At 53.5% G+C, this 16,645-nt stretch overlaps 1 protein-coding gene across 4 annotated transcripts in view; it reads left to right on the forward strand.

Annotated features, from left to right (window-relative positions):
- The first annotated feature begins 204 nt into the window (after positions 1–204).
- The window catches only part of ASTN1 (astrotactin 1), a 69,783-nt gene continuing 53,342 nt past the window's right edge, over positions 205–16,645 (forward strand). Inside the window, exon 1 of one of the 4 annotated variants that reach the window (XM_077182008.1) lies at positions 205–600. In XM_077182008.1, coding sequence (XP_077038123.1) covers positions 318–600 — 283 coding nt within the window. In that variant the 5' untranslated portion in view covers positions 205–317. The remainder of the gene's footprint in view (positions 601–16,645) is intronic. The other 3 variants (XM_077182009.1, XM_077182006.1, XM_077182007.1) reach the window with 3 other exon arrangements.

Below are 16,645 nucleotides of genomic sequence, written 5' to 3' on the forward strand. Positions count from 1 at the left end.
TTGGAGGTGCGGGGTTTTGGAGCTGCGGGGTTTTGGAGTTCTGCAGTACACCCAGTGCAGCGGGGGTGGTACCCGCATGCTAGTGCAGAAGGAGGCCGGGCAGCCCCGCATCCCTCCCGCCACCGCATCGCTCCGCGCTTCTCCCGCTCTCCCAGGGGATGGGGAGGCAAACGGGCGAAGATGCGGAAGGGAGAGGCGGGGGCCCGGAGCAGCCGAGCCGTGCCGAGCCGCGCCGCACGGGGAGGCGCCGGTGCGCGGTGCCCGCCCCTCGCCGCCGCCTCCCGCCCGGCGCCGGGAGCGCGGCGCGGGGCTCCAAGATGGCTTTGGCCGGGCTGTGCTCGCTGCTGGCCGGCTGCTGCCTGGCCGCGGGCAGCGGCCCCGCCGAGGCGGCGGCGGAGGCGGCGGCCAAGGAGCTGGAGTGCAAGCTGAAGAGCATCACGGTGTCGGCGCTGCCCTTCCTGCGGGAGAACGACCTCAGCATCATGCACGGCCCCTCGGCCGCCGAGCCCAAGCTGCTCTTCTCGGTCCGCAACGATTTCCCCGGCGAGATGGTGGTGGTGGACGACCTGGAGAACACGGAGCTGCCTTACTTCGTGCTGGGTGAGCCTGCGGGAGCGCGGCGGGGCCCCGAGCATCCCCGGCGGCGGGGCCCCGAGCATCCCCGGCCGTGGCCGGGCTCCTCCCTGCCGCACCGGCGGGCGGGCGCCCTGCGGCGGCTCGGCCCCGGGGCCGGTACCCCCCGCTGCAGCAGCTCGGCCCAGCCCCGGGGCTGGCTCACCCCGGGGCCGGTACACCGGTACCCCCCGCCGCAGCATCGCGGGCTCGCTGCGTGCCCAGGTTGTCACCCGCGGGGCTCGTCCCCGGCTCGATCGATGGCCACCGGCGGCTGTGCTGGCAGGAGGCCCGCAGTCTGGGAGTGAGGGTTTCTGCTTTGTCTGCCCCTGAGCGGAGTCACCTTCCCTGCAGCCTGATGGAAAAATACTCTGCTGCTCAGTGTATCCCACTCGGCCTGTGCGTGCAGCCCCCGGTGCTTCTGCCCCCAGGTTTAGGCTCTGGCCTATTCACATGGTCTGGATGGTTCCCACCTGCCCTTCATCCACTGGGTGAGGCTTATCTGCCCTGATCTCATGGGCTGCTTAAGCCCAAAAAAAGCCAAACAATTTCCTCCTTTGTTTATGCAGAGCGAGGCCTCCACCCCTTCCTTGTGTGCAGGGACCTGCATCCCTCCTCACCACCCTGAGACATTTCATTTTTGGTGACATTGGTGCAGAATGTCCCTTCCTTGCCCACACATAACATCCTGCCCTTGCCATTGCCACCATCACTTTCCTAGCAGCCCCAGAGTGGCTGTGTCACCTCCTGCAAGCCTTGTCCATCTGTTGCTTCTCCAGCTGCACCTTGGGTGTCCCGTGAAGTTTTTAAAATGCCACCCTTGTTTGGAAGCTGGCCCAAAAATGAGGTCCGGGTGTGTTGCTTGATGTGACATTGCCCCGCTGTACCACCTTTGTGTACAGTGGTGACCCCAGACTGGGTTTTTTTCCCAGCAACTCATCACTTCCATGCCCTGTGGACCCCTCCATGTGCTAAGACCCCCCAGTCCTGGTTGCTGGGTGGGCTTGGGGCAGCAGTGGCTGCTGTGTGGGCACCCCCCTTCTCCCGGGAGAGAGGCAGAGACAGCCGTGGGGCCGCTGGTGCTGTGGGGAGGCTGTGTGGGGACAGCCAGGGCTGTTCTGCCGGGCTGCAGGGGCTGTGTGGCAGGATCACTGGGCTGTGCTGTCCCCTGTATCCCAGCCCAAGCCCTGGGATGCTGCGGGAAGCTGCAGCGAGGCCCAGAGCGTTGCTGTGGCAACAAGGCAGCAGCGCTGCTGCGGATGCAGGGGACGCACGGCCGCCAGCCCCAAAGGCCACCTTGGTGCCCCAAAGGCCACCTTGGTGCCCCAAAGGCCACCTGAGCGCTCGTCCTCTGCCCCCCTCAGACCCGATCCTGTGAGGCCAGACCCCGGTGGGCCCTGGGAGCTCAGTGCAGCCAGCAGGGAGCACCTGGGTGGGGATCAGGAGGAGCTTCCTGGGCATGACCCCAGCCTGTGCTGTGGGGTTTTCCTCAGGGGTTTTTCAAATCTGTGAGGTGCCACACACTGGGCAGTGCAGGAAAGAGGCTGCCTGCCCTGGCAGCCCCTGCTGCACTGAGGATGCCTGGCAGGGGTTTGCTTTTGCATCCTTCTGATCTCTGCTGCCAGACAAATACAAGGGTGATGAGCCCTGTGCCAGTGCAGCCTGGTGTCCTGGTGCTGGCCAGGCTCTCTGGGGCATTGCTGCTTGGGACATTGATCCCCCAAAAACATGGCTGTGCATGGTGCTGTGCCAACCCCCCAGCATGCAGGGGTTTGGGCTGTGGGGACACAGAGGTGATCCCAGTTCAGGTCTTCCTGCCTGGAATGCTGGGGGTGGGCTGGCAAGAGGGGGGGACTGGGACTGGGACTGGGACTGGGACTGGGACTGGGACTGGGACTGGGACTGGGACTGGGCTGGCACCTCGTGGGACCCCTCTTTGCCAGGGGTTTGGCTTGGTGACTTCTGGGAAATGCCATGTTACCTCTCCCTGTGACACAAGGGCTTGCCTTGAAGCTGGCATGGCCACTTTGCCATCTGTGGGTATCACTGTTTTGTGCTGCTTTACTGTGTGGGGTTGTTGTTTTTATTATTATTATTTTTATTGTTATTATTGTTATTACTACTACTAGCACCACTATTAGCCTGGACACTGCTTTTGCATGGCAGAAGCTCTGAAATGCACAGAAGTCTTGCAAGACCCAGGCTTGGCAACTCAGAGGCTGCAACCTCTGGATTTGGAGGTTCCCCATCCCAAAAAACTCAAGAGCATCAGTGCTGTCACTGCACACGCTGCTCACTTGCTGGGACATGGCTATGTCAGGTTGATGCCTGGAGCTGGTGTGAGTGGCTGTTTGTGTTTTCACAGGCCCTTGTGCAGGGACTGGAGGGTGTGTTTGAGCATCTTCCCAGAAATGGGGCTTCACACAGTGCTTCTTGCACCATCCCTGGCAAAAACCAGACCCCTTAATTGCACCCACCTCGCTGAGTTTGAATGTGCAATAAATAATGTCTTGGAGTGGGGGATGATCCCCACAGACTCCTGAGCCTGGTCTGGGTCAGTGTCTGAACCAGGGGCAGCTGCTGCTTCTGTTCTGGTGGTTTCCAGATCTCAGGCGTGTGCCCAGGGCAGGGGCTCCCAAGGGAAGGTGAGCTACCACCCTGGCTGATGGGCTTGGAGCAGACCCAGGTGCTGCCCCTGGGCAGAAAGGGCCTGGCTTTGGGCTGGAAGCACCATTGTCTCTGCCATGTGGGCTCTGTGTCAGCTCCCTTTGTGGGGGCGGGGGGGGGGGGGTCTCTCCATGCCTCAGTTTCCCCTCAAAGAGGGTGTGAGCATGCAGGAAAGTGGCTACAGTAGGGGGATGAGTGAGGGGAGCATCTGAGAAAGGGTCTGGATCAGGGAGCCCAAGGATAGTGGGATATCATCTGCTTCTTGTCCTGGTGTCCCCCTCAAATTCTTCCTAAATAGTTTGGGGGCTTTTGAGCTTGGCTGGTTTTCATGAACACTGCCATGTGTGGTTCCCCTGCCTTGGTGACACCTCCCTGCCACCATGGCCAAACCAGGGAACCTCCCACTGATGGATGCATGGACTTTTCTCCCAACTAAAGATGTGCTGGGATCTCTGGAGAGCCACAAATGGTGCTTGCTAGAGCTGAGGTGCTGGGGGGAGCTGTTGAACTGGGCATGCCAAAAATGGCTGTGACTCCTGACCCCTGATAGCCCTGATGGGGAGCTCTGGTGACATAAATTAATGATGAGCTTTATATTTACCTTTACACAGGAGGCTTGCTGCCTGCTTTCCATGCACTTTTTTGGGTCTCACCCTCCCTGCTGTGTCCATCCCACTGCCCAAGACAGCTGTGAGTGCTTTGGTGCTCAGATCTCCCAAATTTGGGGGCCTGCTCTCTGCTTCTCTGTTCCTCCAAAAGCAGATGGGCTGTCTGTGGGGTTATGACTTCTGTGAGGTGCTTGGACAAGGCCTTCCCCTGCTTTGCAGCTCTTTTTGCTAATGAGTGGAGCGAGTTTTAATTGCGCACGTGCTGCCTCACTGCCTGCCTGAGAGCTCAGGGCTCTCACCAATAAACCCCACACTGGGTTACATCTTTATCCCCAAAGGGACTCCAACACCATCTCCCCATTTTACTGTAGGGTTTTCCCCCAGCTCCTGAGTTTTTGGGAAGTGCTGAGGGTGTGGGAGCTGGGCTGAGGCCGCTTGCTGCGCACAGGGCTGCCCACATTTAAAACCACCTGCTTTCATCCTGCTTTCATCCTGCTTTCAATCAAGCAAACCTTCATTTGGAATGGCTGCCTTTCATTTCATTTTCTGTTTGTTGCATTAGTTGTATTTTTTTCCTGAAGGGAGGAAGCATTTTGCTGGTTGGTGCCATTAAGAAATGCTAATTTGCAGCTCAATATTCCCTGTCCGCTCCCCTTCACACCCCCCTCTCCCTCGCTGCTTGGCTCGGCAGCATCCAGCCACATTTGATATGTCATTAACTGGATTCACACTCCTGCAGGCTGCTAATTTTTTGGGCCCCATCCTTTGCAGGTTATAAAGTAGCAAGAGGGGTATTTATGAGCATCCTGGCTTCCCTCAGCCCCTTGGGGTCGACAGAGATTTGTGATGCAATTAAAAACCGCGCCAAAGAAGGAGTCTTTGACTCCTTTGCCTTCTTTGTAATGCAATAAATGTTTGAAAAGTAAAGTCTTGAAATACCTTTTTGAGTGTAAAATCGACTTGAGAAATGAGAAAGCAGAGCTGACAGGTTGAACTCGTGCTTTCTGGGTGCCAGATATTTCAAGATCTTGAAATACTGGGTGGTTTTTGCATGCTGGCTTTTTCCCCCTGAGTGCAGAGGAGCTGAAGGAGGTATTTCTGCCTCTCCAGGTTTCCAGCCCAGTTGGTTTGCTCTGAATTAGGGCAGTGCAGCCCCTCACCTCCCCACTTCCCACTCCCCACTGCCCTCCCGGGAGCCTCAGCCAGCAGAGGATGGGAGATGGTTCTTAACTTCAATGACTTTAATAGATTATCATAAACTCCAGCCTTAATACAAGCTGTCATGATTTCAAATTATCTTACTTTTAAATTAAATAGATTCCTTTTTAAATACAAAATCAATTCTAATTTTTTAGAGGGGTGAGATTTTTCAAAGGCACCGATGAGCTGGGCATATTTAACTGCTCTTGAATATCTCCCCGAAATATCTAATCAATTTTTTTTTTTTGTTAAATCCTAGCTAAGCTCTTGGCTCTACTGCTGGAGGCTCTGGCCCTGACTTCCCTGGGTTAATAACAGGATTTGGGGGGGGGTTTGCAGGGATGGGAAACAGATCAGGGAGGGATGAGGCTGCTGCTAATGGGGGTGACAGCCACCGGAGCGCCCGCCCGCCCCGGCTCTGGCCAGATGTGACACCTGCCAGCTCTCATCCTCGTCCCACACACCTCCCTGCTGCTGTGTCTGCTGCAGATTGTGCCCTCCCACTCTGCCCTCCACCCCCAGCTCCTAAAAGGCCCTGGAGAAGGGAGCAGGAGCCAAGGAGCTGCAGGGTTGTGTTATCCCATACTTTTTTCCAGTTCCATGTCAGGTGAGCAGAGCATCCTCTTGAGTTTAGCTCCTCTCACCTGCACCTGGATGCTGGCTGGGGGTCCCAAAGCTGTTGGCACACAGGGCAGCTCTTTGGTCCCAACTGGGAAGCAGTTCTTGGGGTGTTGTGGTGCCATTCCCTGGCTTGACTCGATTCCCAGGGGCATCACCCCCTTTCCATCATATGCCACCATCTCACGAGAGCAGAGCATGGCAGAGGGCTGCAGCAGGGCTGCCTCCACCACGGGGCCCACAGCCTGAACCCTGCACCTGGGAATGGGTGTTATGGTGAAATAATGAAGCAAATATTAAGAAATTCTTAAGTACCTAGAGAATAACCAAGTTAAATGATACCAGGGGAGCTCAATTGCCTTGCTTAGATTGATTGAATTACTAAATGAGCCTGACTAATGGAATGGAGTGGATATATCGGACTTTTACTCAAGATCCTGCAATAATTTCTCTAATAAGATTGTGAGCCATTAATTGGACTTGGCTTTGATCCTGGGCACTGTCTCATGCTCTGAAACCCGCGGGTGTGATCTGTGCTCTGCCAGGCCCAGAGAGAGGACAGCTGCTGTCATCTGCTGCTGGCTGGCTTGGAGGGCAGCAGGGGACTCGCCTCAGGAGGTCCCAGCAGCTGTGGTGGGGAAGGAAGCCCAAAACACCCCATCTCAGCTGCCCTCCTGCCCCTTAGCAACACCATCCTGGCAGTGGGATTCACTGAATTCCTTCCAGCTGAGCTGGCTGGGGTCTGAACCCCTCTCTCCATGAATTTGGGATGGATGCTGGGGGTGTGTGCCTGCTGAAAATCCAGGAGTGCCAGGTTCTTGCTATACCTCCTCATGGAATGGGTGCTGCTGCTGGTGGAACATTGATGTAGCACCCAGAGTGCTGCTGGCTGTCTGGTCTGCTGGGTGAGATGTTTGTCCCCAAGGCTTGGGGGCTTCCAGAGCTTCCAGCAAAGTGGAGAGGGATTGATGAAGGGGACACATCCTCCCCTGTCCCTGCCCTGGAGCCCCTGGTGGGGCAGGACTAATAGCTTGTCTAATAGCAATAGCTAATAGCTCATCTAATAATTGGGTGAGAACTGCTGGTGGGACCCCTCCTCTTGGCCATGCAGTGTGACCACATCCCTTTTCCTGGGGCTCCAGAGCCTGGAGTGGGGTGAGCTGCTCAAAGCCACTGGAGCACAGCCTGTGCCTGGTAACATGCACACTCCCTCTTCCAGCCATGGGGCCCAGCACCAACCTCAGCTGTGAGTAGGGGCAGCCCTTAAAACCTCGTGGCAGGGTGGAAAACACTGCAGGAAAGCTGACAGCATGCCAGGGAGGAGCAGGGAGTGCCCATGGCCAGCCTGGGGGCGATGGGGGCTCGGGAGGGAGGCACAGTGTGCACGTCCCCATCCTCACGGACACCTTGTCCCCATGCTGTGCCCAGGGCACGCCTGCTCTCTTGCTGGGCACGGATCTTTCGGTGCCACAGGGGATATACAGGGCCTCTTGTATATTTTTTTTTTTCCCTTAACCAAGGGAAGAAAAAGTAAGAAATAAGGATTTGGTCTCTGGGAACCCGTTGCCACAGCAACCGTGCATCCAGCTGGCTGCAGCGGGGCTGGGAGGGGATCTCACTGACCCAGAAAGCAGAGCAGGGAGTGGGATGTGGGGCTGCTTGGCCTTTCCAGGGGGGTGGCAGGGTCTGGCTGGGAACCAGCACTCAGCCAGGGGGCTGCAGGGCTCCTGGCCCCTGTTTTGTCTCCCTTCCTGAATGTCTCAACTCATGTCCAGGCAGGGATGCTCAGGCTTGGTCCTGTTCCTGCCCTGAGACCTGTCCCTGTTTTGGGGGCTGGGCTGCCCATGTGGGCACTCCTCAAAGCCCCACAAAGATATCTGGTGGGTTTTACACCCCTGGAATTGGCTGTGGTTCCACTGCTGGAGGGGACCCTTGGGCAGCCACACTGATGCCACTGCCTCAACTCTGCCCTCGTCTCCATGTGCCAGGGGCATTTGCTCCTGGGCTGCATCCTATACCTTATTTTATTTTATTTTATTTTATTTTATTTTATTTTATTTTTTATTTACTATTATATTTTATTTTATTTTATTACTATTTTATTTATTTTATTTTATTTTTTATTTACTATTTTATTTACTATTTTATTTTATTACTATTTTATTTTATTACTATTACTATTTTATTTTATTTTATTTTGCTATTTTATTTTTTTATTATTTTATTTTATTTTACTTTATTTTACTTTACTTTCTGCTCTTCCTTGCTATTTTATTTTGTTTCATTCCGTTTAATTTTATATCCTATTATGTTTTATTTTTTTCATGGTCATTTAGCCAGCTAAACAGAGACTGAAATCATCTCTCTTGGAGCCTTGCTGCAGAGCAGTCCTTCAAATGAAGGAATTTTTGCCTGGTGGGATTAAGGCAGTGCCTGGATGATGACAGCTCTGTCATTTAGGACTGCTTGTCCTTTTTGCTTCCAAATTGCTGGGCTCTGGCATCTCTGCAGCTGTGGCTGGTGGCTCACCCCAAACAGCAGCTGGGGGATTTGAGTAGATAAGGGAAGTTTTTGGATTGCCAGGTTCTGGCTGTCCCACTCCAGCTTTTTGCTGAGAATTCACCCAGCGGTGATCACACCCTGCTCCCATGGGCTGTGCTGGTGTTTCTGGTCCTGCTTTCCTGCCCTGCAGCAGGATCATCCATCCTTGGCATGGATGCTGAGCTGGTGCTGTGGGATTGGTTAAGCTGACCCCACACCTGGCTTTGCTGTGGGGTCTGCTTTGCTGGTGATGGGCTGAGGAAGGCTGAGTCTGTTCCCTCCATGGTTCCTGCTGCAGAGCCTGAGATCCACAGGGAGGTGGGCAGGCACTTTTTAAAACATTTATAATGAAAGGGAAGTAAGGGGTTCTTGAGGGACCCTCTAGCTGGTGGTGGCTCATGGGTCACAGAGGTTTGGGGTCTGCAGCCCCAAGGTGAGAGGGGACAGAGCCCCTTTTGTGGCCAGCTCTGAGGCTTCTCAGTAATTAGGATGACTAACGAGCACAGCAGAGCAAGCAGCTGGGGGGATGCACAGAGCTGGCTCTGCTCCTGCAGGGAGCTGATCCAGCTCCAATCCAACCTGGTGGAGGAGACAAATGGGAGAATCCCAGAACTGTAGAATGGTTTGGGTTGGAAGGGACCTTAATGCTCATCTCCTTCCACATCCTTCCATGAGCAGGGTCACCTTCCATCAGCTCAGGCTGCTCCCAGCCCCATCCAGCCTGGCCTTGGGCACTTCCAGGGATCCAGGGGCAGCCACAGCTGCCCTGGGCACCCTGTGCCAGGGCCTCATCATCCTCACAGGGAACAATTCTTTCCTAAGGATGAAGGGGTGGAGAAGGGATGGAGATGGATGAAGGGCAGGTGAAGGTGGCAGAGGGTGCCAGTGCTCTCAGCTGGACATGGCCCATCTGCCTGGCCCAGTGGGGGCTGTATTGCCTTAGGAGTGCTTCCCAAATCAGGCCAGTGGTCCAAGAAAAACCACAGCCTGTTTGCCAGAGCCCTTTGGTTGGGATGGAGGCCTGCCTGATGTGTGCAGGCAGGACCCTGGCCTTGTTTTTTTTGGGAGAGGCACCTCCTTTTCCTCCTTTTCCTCCTTTTCCTCCTTTTCCTCCTTTTCCTCCTTTTCCTGCATCCCTGCCCTCCTCCTCTGCCAAAGCCCCCAGCTGCCATGTCCCCGTCACAACACAGTGCCTGCCTGGGAAGGGAAGGCAGATATCAGCAACCCCGAAATATCCCCAGGACAGGCTCCTCTGTGATGGGAGACAGTTGCCATGGAAACCTCCTTCAAATAAAAAAAAAAGGCAAAAAAAGAAAAAAACCCGAAATTTAAAGCAGCCCTTGTAGCTCAGAGGAACTGTAGACCTTATTATGGGTTTTGGCAACCCCCCTTTTTCTTTTATTTGTTCCAGCTAAAAGCTCCAGGAGACAAGGCAATTAATTTGGCATCCCAAGGGGAGTGAGAGAGCGAGGGTACCGTGCTGGGAGCCAGCTTCCCTGGCTGGCAGGCACCAGGAGCTTCCTGTGCCCCCAAACACCCTCCTCCCATGGGGCTGCTCCAGCACAGAGCAAGGAGCAGGGCTGAAAGGATGGGAAGTCCCTTTCTAGGTCCATGCATGGAGTGTTTGGGAGGGGATGGGTGAGTGGAGGGCTCAGGGCACTGCAGGAGGGTGAGGATACAGAAAAGCAGCTCAGGTTGTGGCTCCAGCATGGGGATGGGTGGCTCAGCATGGGTTGGGGGGGCTTGTCCTCGTGAGGGTGGCAGGAGGAGGCAGTGCAAGAGGGGCATAACGTGGCAGGGAGGCTCCTGTGTGGGTCAGGCTGGCCTTGGTAGGGAAGGGGGATGCTTGGCAGGGGAGACATCCCACTCCCAAATTTTCCTGCCAGCCTCTACTGTGCAGCAGTGGCTGCAGGGTCTGCAAATTGCTGCTGTGCTCTCGGCCCATTTGCTGCCCTAATGATGTCCCCAGTGTCTGCAGCCTCTGGGAGATCTCCTGTTTGCACTGAGGAGAGGCTGCTGTGCCTGCCACTGCCCTGGGCTGGCCCCAGGCTCCCCCAGACTCTGCTTTCCCAGTGTGGCTGTGCCAGGGCAGAGCTGCTCTGCCACCCCAGTGCTGCCCCTCCCAGCCTCTCCTGAATTGCTGAGCCAGAAATAGCTGGGCTCTTTGTGTTTTTTGCCTCTTTGGGAGAGCTCTGCAGAGGAGCAGTGAGGGGAATGGAGAGCTGTCATGCTGCTGTGGAGCTCCTTGGCTTTCCTGCAAGCCAGGGGTTTGTCTTTGCAGACATGGCATGTCTGGGGGGAATTCTAAATGTCTGCAAGGATCTCAGCCCAGCCCATGCCAAGGTGCAGCTTCAGTGGCCTGAGATGTGTGCCCAAGCACCTGCCAGCAAGGCAGAGCCTGAAACATCCTTCCAGGGAAAAAGGAAACCAGTTTTATTCGTGTTTCAGCAGGAGCTGCTCTCTCCTGGGTGTGCCATGGTGGTGGTGTGCTCAGGCTTGGTGGGCAGGAGAAATAACTCATGGATGGTGGGAGGGGAGCCAGCCTTGGGCTTGGGCTGGCTTCCACAGCTTTTATTGCCACCTTTCTGCCTTTTTGTGCTTGCAGAGTAAGGCACATCTCTGGTTAACCCTGGAGGACTCAGCCTGAGCCCCAGCATGCCCCCACGGTCCATCCATGCTGGGGCACAAACTGCAGCTGGGGCTGGGGGCTGAGGGGGGGGTGTGGAAATTCCTGGGAAGTGTTGGGGTGGGCCTGACCCCCTTGCAATTGCAGCTCAGGGCTGGGTTTTCCCAGCTTTCACATGCTGGGGGTGGAAGGCAGTGTGGATGTGAAACCACAGTGCCAACAATAGGGAGGTATCAGGGTAATGGAGGGAGGGCAGGTGTCACCCTGATTTTTTAAGATTTTTTAAGCCTTCTGATGTTTAAATTTTTATAACAAACTTTCTTATATACTTTATGTAAGTAACTTATTGTTTTGCATTCTTTTATAGAGAAAGAAAAATTTGATAGACTGTTGGTTTGTTTAGTGTCATTGGAGAGGTGGCACTGTCACCCTCCAATCCACTGTTACTTTTGGAAATATATAAATGTTAGAGTCAGAAAAATGAAAGCTCTTTTTTTTTTGCCTTAAAAAATCCAATGTCTGTGTCTTTCTGTTTCATGTCCTAGAGTGGCAGGCAGGAAAGGAAGGACCATGAGGTGGCAAAGAACTGCAGGAGCCACACAGAAGCCCAGAGGCATTAGGAGCAGTGATGGCAGAGCCCCTTGCTGTGGGTGTGAGCCACAGCATCTCTGGTGGATTCTTGAAGCCATTGCACACAGAGCCTGGTGAAGTGACCTTTGGAGGGAATCCCAGCAGGAATTAATGGCTGGTTTCACACCAGGTGGCAGCATCCAGGGCCTGGGAATGGCACTGCCAGAGACATGGCTGGGTAGTCAGTGGGTTTCTGGCCAAGAAAGGGAGGAGATGCCAAGAAAGGGAGGAGGAAACAGCAGGAGGAAGGGGCAGGATGAGCCCTGGACTCAGCAGCAGCCAGAGCTGGCAGGGTTAAGGCAAAGATGTGGCTGCAAACGCAGGAGTTTGCACTTACTGGTGCTCAGAGTCCATCAGGGCTCTTTGCTCTTGAGATACTGAAAATGCAGCTGGCTCCTCATCTTGATTGGGTTTTGTTTGCTAAAATGAGCTCCTGCTTCCCTGGTGCAGGGGCAAGAGACAGCAGCCCCTGGCTTAGAATCTCCCTGGTCATGACCATGGTTATTCACTATTTCTCACTTTGCAAGGATTTACACGTGTAAAAGCCAACAAAAGGTTCTTTTTCATACACCATGAAGTATGAAAAAGTGCTGTCCTGGCTAGGGCAGCTCTTCTGTGCTTGGCTGGGCTGAAGCACCCTGACTCCATCCCCTTTGTTCTGCCCATCTCCAATTTCAGCACTGGACCAAAAGCATGAAATAGATTTTCCTTCCTTTTTTTTTCCCCACGTAAAATGCAAGGGAACTTTCTGCCTGTGGTTGTGACATTGGGATTCCCCAATGCCAGGGGTGTGAGCTCTGCCTGGAAAGACAGAAAGACAGGCAGGTGAATACAGGCAGGGCTGTGTGAGGGCACCAGGGCTGATGGGTGCTGAAACCCAAGAGCAGAGTTACATAATTGGGACTGCAATGCAGAAACTCTTCCTTAATTTTTAATTATCCAGTTGCAGCACGTTTGTGGAGCTCAGCTCGGGATGCCAAGTCGTCCTGTGCATGTGGGAAGGGCCTTTTTGGAACCCAGGACATTCCTCTGGCTGCCCTGGAGGATTCCAGACCCTGGCAGGGGGCTCAGAGACCTTGGCATGGAGTCAGAAACACCTGGGCCTTTGATTTTAGCCCTTGGAAAAAACAATTACTAACTTTGTGTGAGGATTCACAAGCCACGAAAGTAAAATGATAGTTTATTACAAGATAGAAGAGTAGAATTTTGGGGTTTTTAGAATGGGGGCTCGGGGTCCCAAGATGGAAGAATTTGGATGTGCTTTGTCTTTCTTCTTTCTCCTTCCTAGCCTTCATCATCTGGGTGATGGTGACACTTTTGGATTGGTTTAGGGTAGAGACAGACTGTCTAACATAGGTGATAGGTATTGGGAAATTACTGTAAATAAAGTACACCTAGTTTTTAGTATAAAAAGCTAACACCACCCCAAGGGCAGGCACTGTGCCACAACCCAACCTGCTGGACAGATCTCAACAGGTCAGAGAAAGAATGTTATAGATAAGAGAAAATAAACAACCCTGAAAACCAGAACAGAGGAATCCTGACTCCTTCCTCAGCTGCCAGGCTGGGAAAAGAGACTCTCTGACACATCTGGGGGTCATCCTGACCACAGAGACCCCGGGAGCCTTGGCTGGTGAAGGTGACAGGAAAGCCTTCCCTGGTGCTCCTGCCCCTGGTGGCACTGCAGGGAGAAGGGAATCCCCATGGCACTGATGGGGTCCCCATGGCATCCCCATGGGCTGTGGTGGCTGGAGGGGATCTCTGCACCCACCCTGGGGGCTCAGGGATGTCACACTGGGGCAGGGGACAAGGTTGGTGTGCAGGTCTGCAAAGGCCTTTGAGGTTTCTCTGGTTCAGTGTTGGAGAAGTGGAAGGGACCATGGTCATTTTGCATCCAGATTTCCCACAGAGCCCCAGCTGCTTTGTTTGGTTTGTTGGGATGTGGGAGAAACTGCAGAGGAGCTGTTGCAGACCTCTGGGAAAGGTCCTTCCTTCCTTCCTTCCTTCCTTCCTTCCTTCCTTCCTTCCTTCCTTCCTTCCTTCCTTCCTTCCTTCCTTCCTTCCTTCCTTCCTTCCTTCCTTCCTTCCTTCCTTCCTTCCTTCCTTCCGCCACTTCCGCCACTTCCGCCACTTCCGCCACTTCCGCCACTTCCTTCCTTCCTTCCTTCCTTCCGCCACTTCCGCCACTTCCGCCACTTCCGCCACTTCCGCCACTTCCTTCCGCCACTTCCTTCCTCTTTCTTTCTTCCTCTTTCTTTCTTTCTCTTTCTTTCTCTCTCTCTCTTTCTCTCTCTCTCTTTCTCTCTCTTTCTTTCTTTCTTTCTCTCTCCCTCTCTCTTTCTGATGGGAAGCCCCATTTCCTCCCCTCCCTGTTTCTCCCCCTCTTTCAAATCCCCACTCTGCACTTTCTGTCCTTCCTACAAAGGCAGCTGCCTCGGAGCAGCTTAGGCTTCAAAGTTCCCAAAATAACAAAGGTTAAAAGAAATTAAAAAAAAAAAAAAAAAGAGGAAGCATTGCTAAAAGATCAAGTCAGTGCCCCACTTGCACCTGGGCTCAGAGCTTCAAAGCAGCTGCAAAGAGCCCCCCATGATCTCCATGGTCAGGCTTCCCAATGCCTGTGGTCCTGCCTGCACCCTCCTGCAGGCACAGGAGATTTTGTAGTAGCCAGGATGGGGCTGCAGGTAACTGGAAGGGGTGGAGGGTCCTGCAGCTTTTGCTGCCTGTGGGGGCAATTTGGGGCAGTGTCTTGTGGAGGAGGAGGCTGTGGTGATGGGCAGAGCCGTGTGGGTGAGGTGGTTGCCCCTGTCTCCTGGCCAGGCAGGGGGGCAAACTGCTCCTCTGTGCCCAGGGTGTGCTTTGTGCCTCTGCTGGCTCCTCTGATTTATACAGATCATCAATATTACAATTATATACACCTGCAAATTTAATTACCTCCATTTTCATCAGGCACTGACAGATTTATGCCTCTATTCAGTTCCTGTAAATCTCAAAGAAGCTTGACTTGACCCAAAAGTCTTCCCATCGATTGCTGTGCACTGGCTGGGCTCTGGCCATCTTGACAAGCTCTTCTTTCAAGAGTGATAAATTCGAGATGCACGGTTAACTTTTCCCCTTTGTACATCTTTCTTCCTTTTTTTTTTTTTTATTTCCTTTTCTATTCTGCCTTTCCCATCTTTCAAAGCCTCCCCACAAACTTGAAAATGGAGCTTGAAATCATGTAAGCACCAAAGAGTTTATGATGTTAGGCTGCAGCCCATGCCTGCTTTCTCCATCCCTTCCTCTGAGCCCAGCATTGTTCCCTCCAGGAGGATCACCTCTTGGAAAAGCTCTCAGCCTTGCTGTGCCCAGGAGAGCAGACAAGGTTGTTTTGGTCCTATTTGGGCCATCCCACGTCTCAGAAAACCAACAGGTCGTGGCTCTCCCCCCAGGGGAGATGAGGAACAAGTGGCTGTGCTTGTTCCCTGTGCTGAGCACAGAAATGCCAAAATAACATCTCATTTTCCTGACCTCTCAGCCTTGGCACAACGAGCACTCACAGAGAGGAGTGTGTAGGAGTGAGCTGGAGTTCACCCTTGATGTGCAGCCCATGTCATCCCTGTGGAGCATCCCCTTGCTGGTCCCAGCACCACTGCCTGACCTCCCCTATAGGATATGCTCTGATGTTTCCCAAGTGCCTGGCAGATGGGCTGCAGTGGCCAGACATTACCTTCCCTGCCAGCCCCTGATGAATATAAATAGTCCTTTGCCTCCCTGTGGAAATTGCTGGCTGGCTTGTAAAGCTGCAGGGAATCTTGGCAAGTTATCTTGGGGCTGTAGGGTCTGACAGCACGGAGGGCTGGGATTTGGAAAGGGGGAGTTTCTGGCTGGGTGTTAAAAGGATCCCCTCTGTCACTAGGAGGGAGCTGCCCTGGGGTACCCCCTCCTCCCCTGAGGAGTGCCTGGGGCAGCAGAGGGTCTCAACCACTCCCAAAGGGGCACGGGGATGTGGGAGGCATCCTTGAATGCTGGCCTGGGTAGCACAAAGCTGGCTTTGCAGTCACTGTGGAACCCCAAGAGACTGGGCAGCGTGGGGTGGTGGGTTGCTGTCCCTTGGCATCTGCAGCCTGTACTGATAACTGAGAAAAAAAAAAAGTTAAAACGGCAGGATACCTATATATGATCCTCTCCCTGCTGCCCAGGGATTTCTTGACCTAGGATGTGCCTCTGGGCTCTCTGGCTCAATAGCTGCTGGTGGCTCTGTCTCCCCTGAATTCAGCACCTTTTGCACTGCTTTCATACTTTATGGTGTATGAAAAAGAACCTTTTGTTGGTTTTTACACGTGTCAATCCTTGCAAAGTGAGAAATAGTGAATAACCATTGCCTTTCCCACTGCTCCACGGGCCTGATGGCTGTACAGGCTTTAACCATGTCCTCACTCTGTTGTTTGGTTCCTTTACTGAGGAGTCCTCACACAGTTGGTCTCTCCTCTTCACAAAGCCATTTGCAACATCTCATCTTCCTTGTACCCCTCCTCCAAACCTTCCAAGCTTTGCCTCCTCCTTCTGGAGATGGTTGACCTGAATATCACTTGCAGCATTCCAGATCAGCTTGCTCTCACCAAGGTTGAGTTTCACCTGCCCACTTCCTTGCCCGCTTTCCTCCTGCACTTCTCAGCTTCAGCTTTGAGAAGACTAAATTTAGCCTTGGTGACCAACTTTGTCATCCTCCTCCCCTTCCAGAGTGTTTCTGAGCAGCCGAGGTCCTGACAGAGATCTCCGTGGGGCTTCTTGGTAACCTCCTTTCATCCTGAGAGCTCAACCCTTACTCCTCCCCCACCTGGTGGGCTTCAAGATGACTTTCCTTCTCATCCCAGCACCACTTTGGTGCTTTGGGAAACTTTGGGGGTGGATTTTGACAAGAACTTTTTGAAACGAGTCTATCAAATAGGATCACCCTTATCTACTGGCTTGCAGTGTTGGGTGACCTGTATTTACTGATGCACCTACAGGTTCCTCTAACAAAGCATCCAGGGCACAAGCAGAATTTACTGGTCTTTATTTTCTTGATGCACAACAGCTTTTGTAAGAAATTGGGGTTTCCTCTGGCAGGTTTTTCTTTTTGAGTTGCTCAGCCTTTTGGAGTGATAGTGAAAATCACTTGGTG

This window comes from Agelaius phoeniceus, chromosome 8 (genome assembly GCF_051311805.1).
Source record: "Agelaius phoeniceus isolate bAgePho1 chromosome 8, bAgePho1.hap1, whole genome shotgun sequence".
NCBI lineage: Eukaryota > Metazoa > Chordata > Aves > Passeriformes > Icteridae > Agelaius > Agelaius phoeniceus.